This window comes from Nematolebias whitei, chromosome 15 (assembly GCF_014905685.2).
Source record: "Nematolebias whitei isolate Nwh7 chromosome 15, NemWhi1, whole genome shotgun sequence".
Lineage (NCBI taxonomy): Eukaryota > Metazoa > Chordata > Actinopteri > Cyprinodontiformes > Rivulidae > Nematolebias > Nematolebias whitei.
Window position 1 is genome coordinate 34,922,924 of NC_056512.1, and position 13,405 is coordinate 34,936,328.

The 13,405-nt window shown below is 40.1% G+C and overlaps 3 protein-coding genes across 3 annotated transcripts in view; 2 read left to right on the forward strand and 1 right to left on the reverse strand.

The window, feature by feature from the left end:
- The window catches only part of si:dkey-210j14.3 (zinc finger and BTB domain-containing protein 44), a 6,054-nt gene extending 4,888 nt beyond the window's left edge, over window positions 1-1,166 (reverse strand). Inside the window, exons 1-3 of the mRNA XM_037688565.1 lie at window positions 856-1,166; window positions 654-747; window positions 451-553 (exon numbers count right to left, since the gene is read on the reverse strand). Of these exons, the coding sequence (XP_037544493.1) occupies window positions 451-553; window positions 654-747; window positions 856-1,151 (493 nt within the window). The 5' untranslated portion in view covers window positions 1,152-1,166. The remainder of the gene's footprint in view (window positions 1-450; window positions 554-653; window positions 748-855) is intronic.
- A 683-nt stretch (window positions 1,167-1,849) lies between these two features.
- On the forward strand, window positions 1,850-4,058 carry pgls (6-phosphogluconolactonase). Its single transcript, XM_037689081.1, has 5 exons — window positions 1,850-2,116; window positions 2,221-2,328; window positions 2,416-2,517; window positions 3,353-3,493; window positions 3,861-4,058. The coding sequence occupies exons 1-5, from the start codon at window positions 1,853-1,855 to the stop codon at window positions 4,005-4,007; spliced, it is 762 nt and encodes a 253-aa protein (XP_037545009.1). The 5' UTR covers window positions 1,850-1,852; the 3' UTR covers window positions 4,008-4,058.
- Window positions 4,059-4,639: 581 nt separating this feature from the next.
- On the forward strand, window positions 4,640-9,893 carry colgalt1a (collagen beta(1-O)galactosyltransferase 1a). Its single transcript, XM_037689065.1, has 12 exons — window positions 4,640-4,872; window positions 6,638-6,748; window positions 6,818-6,935; window positions 7,448-7,582; window positions 7,663-7,867; window positions 7,957-8,076; window positions 8,249-8,325; window positions 8,449-8,555; window positions 8,655-8,787; window positions 8,864-8,991; window positions 9,086-9,292; window positions 9,393-9,893. Exons 1-12 carry the CDS (start codon window positions 4,646-4,648, stop codon window positions 9,658-9,660), a joined length of 1,836 nt encoding a protein of 611 aa, XP_037544993.1. The 5' UTR covers window positions 4,640-4,645; the 3' UTR covers window positions 9,661-9,893.
- Window positions 9,894-13,405: the final 3,512 nt, after the last annotated feature.

The following is a 13,405-nucleotide window of genomic DNA, read 5'->3' on the forward strand; positions in this document are numbered from 1 at the left end:
AAAAAAAAAAAATCAAAAAAAAAAAAGGTTAAAAACAAAACAACTGGACTTTATTTGTAACTGAAGGACTGATACCCAGCCAGTTTCACACCTATCAGGAATGTCAACCATGTGACTAGAATGGCCCCTCTGTGGCTGGGATTAACAAAGACTCTAACGATCCTCTATTGTGAAGAGTGAGAGGTCAATCTGCATGTGTCAATCTGCATTATGCAAACTTATATAACATCTCTGCTTTATAACTTGCATCCCACACTCCTTGTTCTTTGAATTGAGAAAGCTCCTCGGATGAGAAGCGATACGTCTTCAGTTACAAATAAAGTCCAGTTGTTTTGTTTTTAAACTTTTTGGGGGATTTACCATGTCCTGGATGACTGAGAATCTTCATCAGCGTAATGTAAAAAAAAATCAAAAAACAAAAGTAGAGTTACAAACAAATGATAAACTCACTGTTTTCACTTGTTCGATCTTGGCCAGTGTTTTCATTGCCCACATCTGACGGCTCCGCTTTTACTACTATCAGCATAGTTTGCTCCATTACTGAGTTTGGCATCTAATCATACAAAATATAATTTAACTGCACTAATTACAGGTGCAAAACAAAGCAGAAAATTTGGTTACAAACTGATTATACAGAAATATTGCAGACTTACTTCAGTTAAACCATGTTCTTCACCTTGATGCAAATTGCTCATCTCAGTTGAGGAAGATATGTTTTCCAGCAGAGTTTCACTAGGATGCAGTGCACTTAAATTACAACAGAGGTCAAAGGCAATCAATGTTATAAATTAGATCAAGTATTTTCAGCATAACACGATGACTGCACTGCATCGACCTACAGGACACACAGCCTACCTTTTTATGACAGGTCTTGTTCTGTCAGATGACAAAAATGCATCGTTTTCTGCAGCTTCTCTCACCACGGATGCTCCAGCAGCATCCTGACTGCGCCCCTGTGCCATGTGAAGTAACTTCTCCATCAGCTGCAGTTTCTCTGTCAGCGAGGCAATTTCATTTCGCCCTCGAGTTATCTCTATTTTCAACATCTTCGATTCGATCTCTACAAGTTTGCTTATTTCCATTACAGCTGCTTTGGACAACGCGTCCATTATGGAGACAAGCTGTGCCTGAAAAGAAAAAGATGTGGACATGTTTCCTTTGGTGAGTCTCCTAATAAAATGTTGTCACTCACAACAACGTCAACTCAGTTGTAGAAAAATGTTTTACCGCCATCTGCCGGCGGGGCGGAAATATTACACAACCGTTCGAAAAGACAGGCGTAAATATTTTTAATAGTTTGCTTTACATTTTACCTTCAGTTGATATTAGCAACAATTGAGTTAAATGACTCTCAACTAAACTTCCTGCTTTACGTTAATATTTCGCCTTTCCCCCCCCCCCCCCCCAACTGTTCGTTTCCGCAGACTACAGTAACCAGAATGCATCGCGGTATTCCAAAAACTGTGATTGGCTAATAAACTTCGTTGGAGGAAGTAGTGCCTCGAATAAAACGTACCGACTGAAAACTCGTATGACCATCTTCTACTGTTGAGTTTGTCTTTACAAGGTATGAAAAGTTTCTTATTTACACAAGGGAATCATACATTCTACAGCTCGTTTGTTCTATATGCTTAAACACCTTTGTAAACATGATTTTTCTTCCCCCGTTGAGATAAGCAGTCTCCATTTTCCTGAACTGTATTTGTACCCTATCAAGTTAAATACTGTTAAAAATGCCTTTACATACAGTAACCAGAAGTTTCATTTATTTGCAGATCGTAATTTGCATTTCTGTTGAGTAACTTCCTTTTGTTTTGTAATTTTCTTGTTCTTCATGGCAGGTGGTGCTCTCATGGCTGGTAGAAGGGTGGTGGTGTTTCCCTCCTCAGCAGAGCTGGGTCCTGCACTGGCCCATCTTGTGATTTCACGGGCTGAGAGGGCCATCTCCTCTCGTGGCAGGTTCACGTTGGGCCTCTCTGGAGGAAGCCTCGTCTCTCTGCTCAGCAAAGAGCTGCTTGCCCTGCCAGAACTGGACTGCAGCAAATGGGTGGTTGGCTTCTGCGACGAGAGACTGGTTTCATTTGATGATCCGGAGAGCACCTATGGTCTCTACAAGGTGCAATGTTTGTTTGTTTCAGTAGCTAGTGTCTGTGTTAATATATGATCATGCAAACACATTTCGATAAAATGCACCACTTTGCTTTTTTTTTTCCCCCCCAGATTCATTTGTTTTCCAAAATCAACATCCCTGAAAGTGGTATCCTAACCATTGACTCCTCTCTGTCAGTCGGTGACTGTGCTGAAGATTATTCCCGCAAACTGAAAGAGGTGCAGATCTGTCGCAAGATTTTAGAACATGGCAAAATAATTTTTAAAAAGTCCTATTGCATTGATTAGTCACTTTCACAATTGCAGGCTTTCCCAGGTGACAGTTTTCCTGTATTTGACCTGTTACTGCTTGGTATGGGACCCGATGGGCACACGTGTTCCCTTTTTCCAGACCACCCTCTTCTCGAGGTGAGAGCAGTTTCTTAGTGCACTTATCTCTTGTATAATAATAGTGTGTCTATATGTTTATGTATTCAAATTTTATATAATGTCTGGGTTATTCTAAGATATTTTTTAATTTAGTATTTTTGTGTGTCATTGTGTGCTTTCAAGTCTTCACCATGACTATTTGTTGATCATGGTGTTACTTCTACTGATGTGCTGTTGGCACTATATGCAAAAGAGTTCTCATACATTTCCACCACACAAAAAAATCATTGCTTTGCTGCAGGCACTAAGAAATCGCTGTTTCCATCGCCCCAGTAATGTTGACATACCTTAACTCAAAGCAGCAATCCAAACAAAGCATTCCTCTCATTGTGTTTGTTAAGCTGAATCAAGCTAGGAATGACCCTCGCTGATTATTGACATTTGAAAGGACCATGGGGGAAAAAAAACAATCTCTTATGATAAAACAAATTGTTAACTATGCTCTTCATATTGATTTATTTTGCTCCAATTCTGTCAGCTCACTTGCTATAATGTGTTTAATTTGCTTTTGTTTGCTTGTGCGAAGGTAAAACATCATTAGTGAAAAGTGTGAAAGTGCTAAGTGTGAGGTTATACTGTTTATTAAGGCTGGAAGCTATACGTGATCAATATCTGCTGATTTCAAACAAGAGCAAGTGATTGTTTCAGGGGAAAAAATCCACCTTTAAAAAATGAAAGTATCAAAATAATGTAAGTCTGTTTAATATGCATCATGCTATGCTGTAGAAGTGAGACATGTCATCGATCGTAACTCGCGTTTTATTTTTATTTTTTCTATAGTAACAAATTTGGTTTGTTTGTGTCCAAAATGCAGGAAACAAAGAAGATAGTGGCTCCTATCAGTGATTCTCCCAAACCACCACCACAGCGTGTGACAATGACTTTTCCAGTGGTGAACTCTGCGCTCTGTGTTGCTTTTGTAACTACAGGTGGAAGCAAAGCACCTGTTTTAAAGGTAAGATTGAAACACTTATCAGTCTTGTTTCAAAATCCTCATTATCTATGAATATATAAAAAAGATCTATGCAGTTCAGGATTTTTATTGATAGTACATCACTTTCATTCAACCTTTATTTATACAGGTTAGTTTCAACTTATGTGATTGTGCCCATTTTACTCCTTATGAGACTATAATGTACAAATAAATACTGTGTTGTATTTATAAAAGATTAAAAAAATACAATTTAGTTTAAAAAAAAATATCAGGAGCTTGTTTACTGATGTTACAGATCAAATGAGAAGGTCTTTTTCCCCCAGAGATCATCACATGCAGCTGTACATATTACAAAACTGGCCTTTTTTCTTTTTTTTTTTTTTTTCAGGAAGTCCTGGAAAATAGAGAAAGTTCTGTGTTTCCAGCAGCTCGCGTTGTCCCAACCAAGGGTGAGCTGTTTTGGCTCATTGACGAACCTGCAGCTGCTTCTTTGACCATTCAGGTAGAGAGGCTTGGCTCAGGTGCCAAACTGTAGAGTTTTCAGTGTAATAAAGCAGAATGTCCAAAATATGTATTGTGTGTGACAGGGGTAGTGAGATGTCAAAGGTTGAATATTGCAGTTTCTGTAAAATATAAACGATTTGTTTATTGTTTTCTGCACAGCTCATTATTAAATTGAATTATCATTTAGTTATGCTGCATAGAGATGCAACAGGTTTCAGATCAAATATTTAGAGTATTTTCTGTTTAGAAATATGACTGAAATTTAGCATTTTCTTGTCTAAATTTTTACAAAAATGTAACATAATCTGACCAAGATGCTATAATTGTTGCCTAAATGTCTTGTTTATCGGTTGGGAATGATTTGTAAAATGTCAAATAAAGTATTTCATGGTTAATGACAAATTATATATATATATATTTTCTCTTATTCTTTATAACGTTAACCAGTTCTATGAAAGTTTTCAAAAGTGATCCTATTTGCGCTCTGAAAGTTTGTTGTCCATCCCCTTTAAGAGCAAAGCACTTCCCACCCCTTTAAAGCTGAACTTGCAGCGCAGCCGCTTTCCTGTCTTTGTGATGACGGGGAGAAGCGGAGACAGTTTCCCATCCTTTAGTTTTAAACGAGTTGCAGTTGAATTGATTTTCTGTGAAGCATAATTTATCAGCGCCATGCTAGAAGTGTCGGTCCTCCGCGCCGCGCTGCTCCTCCTGCTCCTGGCTGGCTGCTGCGCTCCTGCCCGGGGATACTTTGCGGAGGAGCGCTGGAGCCCCGAGTCTCCGCTCCTCGCTCCCCGGGTTCTGGTTGCGCTCATCTGCAGAAACTCTGAGCACTCCCTGCCCTATTTCCTGGGTACTATTGAGCGCCTCAACTATCCTAAAGACAGGATGGCTCTCTGGTAAGTTGTCACTGGGGGGGGATGTTTGCTTTGCATGTTTAAATGATCTCACATTTTGGAAATCTTCCTAACACAATGTCCACATTATACTGGTTTTGAGGAATATTAAAAGTGGGTGGACCCGCAGAGATTGAGCGTCAAGAGTGTCTGGAGCGAGAAAATCCTATTTATCATAGAGTGGTGAATCTTGATCGATCTGTTAAAATCAAACCTGGAGAAAGAGGTGCACAGATATCGACACTTTTTTTTATCAGTTTATGGAGTTGATCTGTAAACGTGGAGGGGAGGAGACGGGGAAAAATGTGGCCACCAGAGGAGCTGTGGGATTCCAACTTCACTTTCTCCACACCAGCCTCCATTTCCTCAATCTTGAGTTTTATTATTTATAAAACTATAAAACAATGTGTTCATGTTGTAACTTGTGTTTTCTCAGCAGCTAGTCATGTTAACTATTTAATCATGCCTCAGTAAAAGTTTTCTGCAGGCCGTTTTTATCTGTTCATCCTGCTGATTAACACACCCTTCTAATCTAATGCTTGTTCTAATTAAACATCTGTCAACCATGTCTGGAGAAGAACTGTAACCAGGGAAAGAGTGATGATTCCAGCATAAAAACTAAATGACATGCTTCGACAGCCCACACACATCTGTATCCTCAGCTTTGAGCACTTTACATGGCTGACCCAAAGAGTGAAGAGGTGTAATCCTTGATTAAGTAATATAACTTCACAGCGAAGCCTTGTAAAAAGGTTTTAATTGTTGGGGAGGAGAATCTTGTTAAACTCAGTTGGGAATGTTTGCATATTTGTTTTCGATGCAGCTTAAGTTACATGTGAGGAATGCAAACAACGTTGTACTATAAACACCCCATATTCTATGTATTTTACTGGGTGCTCACGCAGCTGTTCGTAAGCATGCCAAAGCCTCAGAATCATAATCGTCCAAACCGTCATTTAAATCCTTGATGACTGCAATTAAAGCTGCATTCTGCTCGACTCCAGTAAAAGTAAAAATAGACCAGATTAGAAGAGCGACATCTCTCACTGGTGTCTGTTTAACGCTCAGCTCAGGAGTATGCTTTTGTTTTGCAAAGTTGTTTCATTTGAGCATAAACAAGGAAACAAAGTAAAAAGACTGAGTAATTTGAAAGACGTATACAGTATCAGAAATTATGGTTGCTGTTGTGTCCGCAAATTATATTTAAAAACAATCCCTTCTGGCTGTCATCCAAATGAGGAAAATATAAATTAATGCAGATGTTACTGAAGCAGGGTGTCATGCACGGATAAATGTGTTCTTCAGGATTGCATTAAACCTGTAGACTGTCGAGAACATGGGTTCATTTTCTTCACACATGCCCCAAGTTCAAATCGTTTCCTTCCGTTCTAAGCCATTACAACTAGAAGTTTCACTTCTGCAATGTTTTTTCTTATCCTTTTACATTTCCTTTCTATAAGCTTCCTTTAAAATGCAAACCTAACAAGGTATCCACTAGTTGTAGGTGGTTGTTGTTGTGGACTGTTGGTGTCTGTAACACTTGTCTCAGTTCCCACTGCTGCAGACAATACGATTCCAAAAAGTGAACACAGGACTATTGTCATTTGAGTCGAGGTTTTTCATTTCAGCGTTGTTCTTTGCTTGAACCAAATCTGGTGCTTGTTCTACACTTAGCCATTGTTAACTGTTTGCTGATCGCATTCATGCTCATTGTTTTTTTTAAAATACAATATGTGTTGTTTTTTTTGTATACGATATTTAATGACAGGGTAGCAACTGATCATAATGAGGACAACACCACAGTGATTCTGCGTGATTGGCTTTCAAAAGTGCAAAGCCTGTACCATAATGTGGAGTGGAGGCCAAAAGAAGAACCGAGGTTTGTTCCGTCACAGTTTCTGCCACAAATAGAAATTTGTTCATTTAACGCCACGTTGTCTTTTTGAAGACGTTATAAGGATGAAGATGGTCCAAAACAGTGGACAGATCTCCGTTATGAGCATGTTATGAAACTTCGGCAAGTAGCACTGGAGTCTGCTCGTGAAATGTGGGCAGACTACTTCATGGTACGTCAATAAGATTTTCCAGAGTAAAAGAAAAAGACTAACGCTGTTAAAGAAGTTAACTCTTCTTTTGATCATAGCAGCTAAAGAATGACGACAGAATCAAACACAAGCATTTACCACAGTTGTAAATTAAGAGGAACGCAGGGTGTTGAAGTTTAATTTACTTACGCTTTGTTTGTATTTTAGTATAGTTTATCTAGATCTTTAACATTTCAATGCAGCACCGTGCAGATTTATAGTTAAAATGTTGAGTCACACTGACCAACATTGATTAGATTTAGTGGAGTATAAGTTTGAAGTGGCATTGCAAAAACTGTCATAGCATTATTTTGTAGCTTCATTTTTAAAGACAAAACTAACATGAACTGTCAGATATTTTTGGGCAGTAAATTTCCAGTTTTTGTGCTTCATTAACGCTTCACATGCTCCTTTTTTAATACTCGATGATGTGCACACCTTTTTTTGACTCTTTATAAACATGTTTCACAAGCTCACCACTTCCCTCTGTGCAGCTGGTGGACTGTGATAACCTCCTCACCAATCCCAACGTTCTCTGGAAGCTCATGAACCAGAATAAGACTATTATTGCTCCGATGCTTGACTCTCGAGCCGCCTATTCAAACTTCTGGTGTGGAATGACTTCCCAGGTATGAAAACTGGTTGTGTGCTCAGGCAAACGCTGAAATAGTTTTGTGAATTTAAATGTAAATTGACTTTAATTTGTCAGGGTTACTATAAGAGGACACCTGCCTACATACCCATCAGGAAGAGAGTGCGGAAGGGCTGTTTTGCTGTTCCTATGGTTCACTCCACATTCCTGATAGACCTCAGGAAAGAGGCTTCGAGGCAGCTGGCCTTTCACCCGCCACATCCAGACTACAGCTGGGCTTTTGATGACATTATCGTGTTTGCATTCTCTGCTCGGATGGCAGGTATTCCACAAGTTTGTGCTTAGATGACAGTCTAAACATGTTACTTATTTAAGATTAATGTTTCCATCCTATGTTGTTTTTTTTAACAGATGTTCAAATGTTTGTATGTAATGAGGAGAACTATGGTCATTTTCCTGTACCGCTGCGCGCTCACAATACTTTACAAGATGAAGCTGACAGCTTCCTGCACTCCCTGTTGGAAGTTAGTGGTGAGTGTTTTGCTTTCAGAATATCTTTTTGCATCCAACTTTTTGTTTTGACTGGCTCTAAGGTTTCTATTCTAATCTTCGCTGCTCTGTCTGAACAGTAACGTCTTGCAGCATGAGTCTTTCGTATATCGTTTATACCATTTCTGCGTCCATCTTCCCTCTTACTGTATAGTGCGAAATTCTCCAGTGATGCCTTCCAAATACATGCGTGTCCCTAGAAAACAACCTGACAAAATGGGCTTTGATGAGGTGAGTAATGAGCGATGTGAAGATGGAACAATGCAAAAATGGCCTCTCGCTATTTCTTTTCTGAAAGCTTCCCCCTTCTGTTTAAATCTGTAGTTACACTAGCTGGTTTCACTTTATGTGCAGGTGTTTGTGATCAACCTGCAGAGAAGAACAGATCGCAGAGAACGTATGCTGACGGTTCTTTATGAACAGGAAATCGCATGCAAGGTCATTGCAGCAGTAGATGGAAAGTAAGTTCACCGTGTCAAATGTTTGTTACTGTTCAGTACCCATTGATCATCACATTTGCGCTTTTCTTTTTAGTGTCATGTTTCCTTTCTTCTTTATAGAGCAATGAATGTCAGTGAAATTCATGCCATGGGTATCCACATGCTCCCTGGATACAGCGACCCTTACCACGATCGGCCACTGACGAAAGGAGAGCTGGGCTGTTTTCTTTCTCACTATAACGTCTGGAAAGAGGTGCATCTTTAAAGCCAAGCGCTGAAATATTTTTCAAACATGGGGGACATTTTGATGAATGTGCATCTGTCTTTAGATTGTAGAGAGACGTTTGCAGACTTCTCTAGTGATTGAAGATGATCTGCGCTTTGAGGTTTTCTTCAAACGTCGCTTGGTGAACTTAATGAGGGAGGTTGAGGATGAGGGACTGGATTGGGATCTCATGTGAGTTTACTCTTCTATGATCATTTGCAATTCTGCCACAGCTTTCTTAAGTCATAAGAGTCTTCTCACCGCTCCCTTTCTTTCTTTTATCTAGCTATATTGGTCGGAAAAGAATGCAAGTGGATCATCCGGAGAAAGCAGTGCCACACATACATAATCTAGTGGAGGCAGACTATTCCTACTGGACACTGGGTTATATGATGTCATTACAGGGTGCTGAGAAGCTTTTAAAAGCAGAACCTCTGAAGAAGATTTTGCCAGTGGATGAGTTTCTTCCTATCATGTACAACAAACACCCAGTGTAAGTATTTATCTCTACTAGAAAAAGTATGCACACATAAACTTCTGCTGAATATATATATATATGTATTTTTGTTTTGGCTTTGCCTTCTCATTGACAGCTCCGATTATATGGAACAGTTTGAAAACCGGGACCTAAAGGCGTTTTCTGCAGAGCCTCTCCTTGTGTATCCATCTCACTACACAGGCGACCCAGGTTACATCAGTGACACTGAGACCTCCACTGTGTGGGACAACGATAAGATCCATACAGACTGGGATAGAGCACGCTCAGGAAAGACTCAGGAGCAGGCTAAGATCAGCAGTGAGGCCCAAAACTCAGACGTGCTCCAGTCCCCATTGGACAGTGCAGCGCGGGACGAGCTTTGAGAAGAAACGAGTGAGAACCTAAAATGTGAAGGGTTCATGGGATAAATTATAGTTTTTTATTGTCTGTCTTCTGTAGGCATTTTTAATGTAGCATCGCAGCAGCAGTGTGATATCAACTTTTAAAGAGTGGTTAAATTAGCAAAATATGACATGTTAAAAAAGGGATCAGGGGCATTTTGTGTTTATGCTTTGCTTTGATAGGGCACTAGACTTGTCACTTTAAATGGCATTTGCAGTACTCGGCTTGTGTCTGTCATACAGAAATTAACAAATACGTTAAGAAAGAATCAAACTGAGCTGGTTAATTTCAGTCAACCTAACTTTACATTGCACTGTGAAAAGTTTTTTAAATGTCTTGTGAATATTGATACATTAGACAACAAACAGACTTGTCTGTGACCACCAAGATGAAGAGCAGGGATTTAAATATTGTCAACTTTATGTCGCTCATTGTTGGGATAAGGTTAAACATCTTTTTTATTTTATTTTTTATTTTAGTAATTTTTTATTTTAATTTGCATGTTATTTTTATTATTTAGTAAACCACCAGACATTATTTTGTTAATTTACATTCCTGTATGTTAAAGTAAGAAAATGGCAAAGGTCACGGGGTCACTGGTGCCATTCTCCAGCTGTCACTGTGCAAGAGGCGGGGGACACCTTGGACAGGTCTCCAGTCCATCACAGGGACACATATAGAGACAAACAACCATTCACACTCACTCACACCTAGGGACAGTTTATAGTTACCAATTAGCCAATCAACTTGACCAAAAACATGCATGTTTTTGGTCTGTGGGAGGAAATGGGAGTACCTGGAGAAAACCCACGCATGCATGGAGAAAACATTCAACCTCCTCCCAGAATGGCCCCCAGGCGGGATTTAATCTGGCAACCTTCTCCCTGAGAGGCAACAGCTCTACCAACTGTGCCACTCTAACAAAACAACACTCCCTGTTAACTTGCAATGACTAAACTAATATTAAAGCAGAATTATATATTTTTTTCTCGTGTGCTTCTACTGATGCTGTTTGATTCTTTGCAGACTGTCACCACAAACTCAGCTCTCAGCAGTATCATTGAATGAATCATGTTAAATATGGTAATACATGTAATATAAGAAGCACATGATTACATGTTCCTTTTAAGTAGCTTGTGACAGAAATCTAAAATGTGTTTTTAACATTTCTAGATCATATTAATCAGAATTTGACTTTATTTGGCATTATGAAATTGAACAAACGTGTATAAAGTCCAAGTTATGGTAATTTATTTATTTTTTCAGATTCTCTATTACAAGGGTACATTTAAAATAAATGTTAGAAAAAAATAATTTTCCTGTTCATGGCACAAAGACTTGCTAATGCTATGTGTCAAAAACTAAATAAAATGTTGTTTGGAAAATTTTAATTTCTGATTTTTGGCATAATATTGACAGAGTGCATGAGAGGGAGGCCGGCGGAACAGTGAGGCTACAAGGAGGTCACAAAGGTGCAGGACCTCAAGTACCGTACTTGGGGTCCACTGTCCAGGAAAATAAGTAGTGTAGTAAAGGGGTGGGAAAAGAGAGTCCAGTCAGGATGGAGAACAATTTCATGAGTGATTTGCAACAAAAGAGTATCAACAAAGGGCAAAGGAAAAGTTTATAAGACATTGGTGAAACCAGCTCTGTTGTATGGTCTGGCAACAGTGGAATTGTAAAAAAGACAGGAGAAAGAACTGGAAGTAGCAGAAATGAAGATGTTGAGGTTCTCCTTAGGAGTGACAAGGATGGATAAGATTAGGAATGAGATAATCAGAGGTACAACACAGGCTGAAGTTCAAGTCAACTTTGTCATTACCACCACATGTGGTATAGGAGGTGGAACGAAATTATGTACACAGGGTCCCAGTTACATGCAAAAATAACAAAATATAAAGTATAAAAAGAAACATTAAGTAAGGATCTAAGATATACGCTAAACACTAATAATGTAAAACAATACAGCACAACAGCAGCCTGAACATGAGTTTTTGATGAGCAGATAGGTATGAATTAATACAGCAGCATGAGATAATCAGCAGTACAGATGTCACAAATCACCAATTAAAGTGGCATTACAGGGATTTTTTTTTATCTTACAGTGATTATCCTGGTTAGGAATTTATGAATGTTAACAGCTCTGCAACCTTCTGCCTGAGGGGAGCAGGGCAAAAAGTGTGTGCTGGGTGAGTGGGGTCCTTCATGATGCAGGTGGCTCTCTTCCTGCATTTGGAGGTGTAGATAGATGTCTGTGATGGTGGGGAGGCTGACTCCAACAGACTTCTGTGCATCCTTCACCATTCTCTGCAAAGCTTTTCTTTCTGCAGCTGTGCAGCCTCCATGCTACATGTTGATGCTGGAGCACAGGATGCTCTCCACTGCACACCTGTAGAAGGAGGTGAGGACTAAGCTTCCCAGACCAGCTCGCCTCAGCCGCCTGAGGAAGTAGAGTCTCTGATGTGCTTTATTGATCAGGCTGGTGGTGTTGTTGCCCCAGCTGAGGTTGTCATTCAGGTGCACACCCAAGTACTTGTAACTGGAGACCACTTCCACCGCAGATCCTCCTATGTTTGGGGGACGGGGGGTAGGTGTACTTGCTCCATCTGAAATCCAAGACTATCTCCTTTGTCTTCTTCACATTGATGTGAAAGTTGTTCTTCCTGCATCAGCTCTCCAGGTGTTCCACCTCCTGCCTGTAGCTGGACTCATCGGTGTTTGTGATGCATCCAACTACAGCTGTATCATCTGAAAACTTTACAATATGATAGCCTGGATGGGTAGGTTCACAGTCATATGTTAGCAGAGTGAATAGGAGGGGGCTCAACACACAGCCCTGAGGGAAGCCAGTGCTGATGATTATGGTGGAGGAGGAGAAGTCATGGATCTTCACAGATTGTGGTCTGTTGGTTAAGATGGCTAGTACCCAGTTGCTAAGGGAGGGGCTTAGTCCTAGTGTGAGTAGTTTGTCCGTCAGGGTCTGGGAAATCATGGTGTTGAAGGCGAATGTGAATTAAGTCCACAAAGAGCATACGGACGTAGGAGTCCTGCTCCAGGTGGGTGATAGGCTGAGAGCAGTGTGGTCCACAGAGGAGATAGCGTCTTCTGTTGATCAATTTTTGCGGTATGTGGGTCCTCACTGATGTTGATTGTTGTTTTGATGTTGGTCATGACCAGTCTTTCAAAGCATTTAACGACTATCGAGGTGAAGGCTACTGGCCGGTAGTCATTCAAACCAGTCACTTCAGAGTTTTTAGGAACTGGGATGATGGTGGCTATGGCAAGCCCTTTTAACATAAAATCGAGTAGTCTGACTATCTGTAGTTACATTCTAGATATCTAAAATTGAATTTTGACTAGGAACAATTACATTTTGACTAGTCAGAATGCTAATTTAAGATATCTGTATTTACATTCTGACTAGTCAGAATAGCAATTCAAGATATCTTAAATGACATCACCTGATTCATCATTTGAAGGGTCAAACATCCGTAATTATATGGCCATAGATGGCGGTCTTCAGGCAGGTGTTAACAGTTGCCAGAGTGAGGGAGAAGTTAAAGCTCTCGGCCAGCACCTTACAGAGCTGATCGGCACAGTTCTTCTGCTGAGGTCACGCTGAGGAACTCCTCTTCCGGTGGTGAGGTGAGCTTGATGCTGGGTGGTCTGCTTGGGTCCTCAAAGTGGGCATAAAACCTATCAAGAGCATCAGGAAGTGATGGGTCC